This window comes from Palaemon carinicauda, chromosome 7 (genome assembly GCF_036898095.1).
Source record: "Palaemon carinicauda isolate YSFRI2023 chromosome 7, ASM3689809v2, whole genome shotgun sequence".
In the NCBI taxonomy this organism is placed as follows: Eukaryota; Metazoa; Arthropoda; class Malacostraca; order Decapoda; family Palaemonidae; genus Palaemon; species Palaemon carinicauda.
The window spans coordinates 137,209,845-137,212,344 of record NC_090731.1 but is presented as its reverse complement, the minus strand read 5'-3'; the positions used below and the strand labels follow the sequence as shown (position 1 = coordinate 137,212,344).

Below are 2,500 nucleotides of genomic sequence, written 5' to 3'. Positions count from 1 at the left end.
GCGAGAAAAATTTAGAAGGGAGGCTGTCTGAAACTTTAGGGAAGTTATTGGTTGTATTCAAAGTTGGTTGTAGGGGAGATTTACGTGAAGGGTGTTGGATGTTAGGAAAGTTTTGGGAGATTTGCGTGAAGTTGTTGGATGTTGGGGAGATTTACATGAAGGATGTTAGGAAAGTTTTGGGAGATTTACGTGAAGGGTGTTGGATGTTAGGAAAGTTTTGGGAGATTGCGTGAAGTTGTTGGATTTTGGGGAGATTTACATGAAGGATGTTAGGAAAGTTTTGGGAGATTTACGTGAAGGGTGTTGGATGTTAGGAAAGTTTTGGGAGATTTGCGTGAAGTTGTTGGATGTTGGGGAGATTTACATGAAGGATGTTAGGAAAGTTTTGGGAGATTTACGTGAAGGATGTTGGATGTTGGGGAGATTTACGTGAAAGATGTTGGATGTTGGGGAGATTTACATAATGGATGTTGGATGTTGGGGAGATTTACGTGAAGGATGTTGGATGTTGGGGAGAATTACATGAAGGATGTTGGATGTTGGGGAGATTTACGTGAAGGATGTTGGATGTTGGGGAGATTTACATGAAGGATGTTGGATGTTGGGGAGATTTACGTGAAGGATGTTGGATGTTGGGGAGATTTACATGAAGGATGTTGGATGTTGGGGAGATTTACGTGAAAGATGTTGGATGTTGTGGAGATTTACGTGAAGGATGTTCGATGTTGGGAAGTTTGGAGAGATTTCCGTGATGGGATTTGGACGTTGAAGATATCTGGAGGAAAAATGCAAGATATGGCGTCATGTTCTTAAACCTGATGACGATGTTGGTGAAAATGAGACATAAGAGATAATAAGGGAAATGCTGAGGCCAGAGAAGGAAAAGGAAATTAATAGATAGAACTGGAAGATAATATGAAAAAGGAAAAGGAAACCACTGCCAAAATAAAGGAAAGGATGAGTGAAGATAACACCCATAAAGATGATAAGAAAAGAGTATGATTATTAATGAGAAGTCTGAAAGGAGGATCAAGAAGAGGCAATTGATGAAGGATGGAAAAGAAGACTAATGATAATGATTGATTGATTGATCAAGATAAAGAAGCTGGTGTTGCAATTTAGGATAAGGAGAAACCCTATTCGAGAGAGATGACGAAGATTTTAGAATGGAAGAAAGAAGGTAAAAATAAATGGCAGCTGGATGCTTAAGAAGAGAGAGAGAGAGAGAGAGAGAGAGAGAGAGAGAGAGAGAGAGGAGAGAGAAATACAGAGGAAGAGGATAATGCCACGAACGGATGGGACAGGATGCGACGAAGGATTCCGTGCGAGGGCGCCGTTAATTTCCCGGGGATCTCGAAGCCCCATACTTCAAGTTTCAAACCCGATAAACAGGAGTTATGGAGACCTCCCATCCCATTGAGAAAACGCTCATTTCGACTTATCTTTTAATTGCGCATTTTACGCATTTCACAACGCGATGCTCCGGACGGCTGGGCTATACATCATCCGCGAGAAAAAGCCTTTAAGAAGAAGAATTTATTGTTGTGTATGTTCTTTGCCCTCATGCCTTCTCTCTCTCTCTCTCTCTCTCTCTCTCTCTCTCTCTCTCTATTTCCATCATGGGCTCAAACTCTCCACCACGACTGAGTGACGCCACGATGACCGAGTTCGCTCAGTAAATCGACCTTTATCTCTCTCTCTCTCTCTCTCTCTCTCTCTCTCTCCATCATGGGCTCAAACGCTTCACCACGACTGGGTGACGCCACGTTGACTGAGTTCGCTCAACAAATCGATTTTAATTTCTCTCTCTCTCTCTCTCTCTCTCTCTCTCTCTCTCTCTCTCAAAAATTCATGACGGAAAAATATCTGGAGAAAATATTGACACAGCTAAGTGGCAGCTCTTCAGATGAATCCCTTAGGCCTTGATGCTAATCTGCCATCAATAATGGCAATGGCTATTGACTTTTGATTTATGGGAAATTTATATGATCATAAATACAATGAATAACTAAAAGTAATTTTAAACTCCATCGAAGTATTTTTCTATTTATATCTTGGTTAGTAAGAGTTTTGACTTCGTGTCCTAAAAATTTTATAAATGAGCAATAGTTAGGATACAACACAGGAGAGAGAGAGAGAGAGAGAGAGAGAGAGAGAGAGAGAGAGAGAGAGAGAGAGAGAGAGAGAGAGAGAGGAGAGGAGATATCTGCATTATTATGCGAGCATTCTTGACAGTGATGAATTACAAAGCTAAAACTTAAAATTTGTGGATGCGACAGAAGTTCGTTCTTTTTATTTTTAAAAATATTTTTTTTCTAAATCTTTTTGTTAACCATTACCTTAACTACCTTATAATAACATTAAAGGAGATAAAAAACTTTATATGGCTAGCAAACAAGATGCTAATTTGCTAATAGGAACAAGATCGTGTCAATATATAAACAAATCAGCAATATCTTAAATTGAATTATTAATAAGGATATATTATGTATAAGTCAAG

General features: G+C 39.4%; 1 protein-coding gene across 1 annotated transcript in view; it reads right to left on the bottom strand.

Moving 5' to 3' along the window:
- Positions 1–2,500, bottom strand: part of LOC137644565 (uncharacterized) — a 53,825-nt gene that overhangs the window by 45,704 nt on the left and 5,621 nt on the right. Inside the window, exon 2 of the mRNA XM_068377524.1 lies at positions 678–815. Within this exon, the coding sequence (XP_068233625.1) occupies positions 678–815 (138 nt within the window). The remainder of the gene's footprint in view (positions 1–677; positions 816–2,500) is intronic.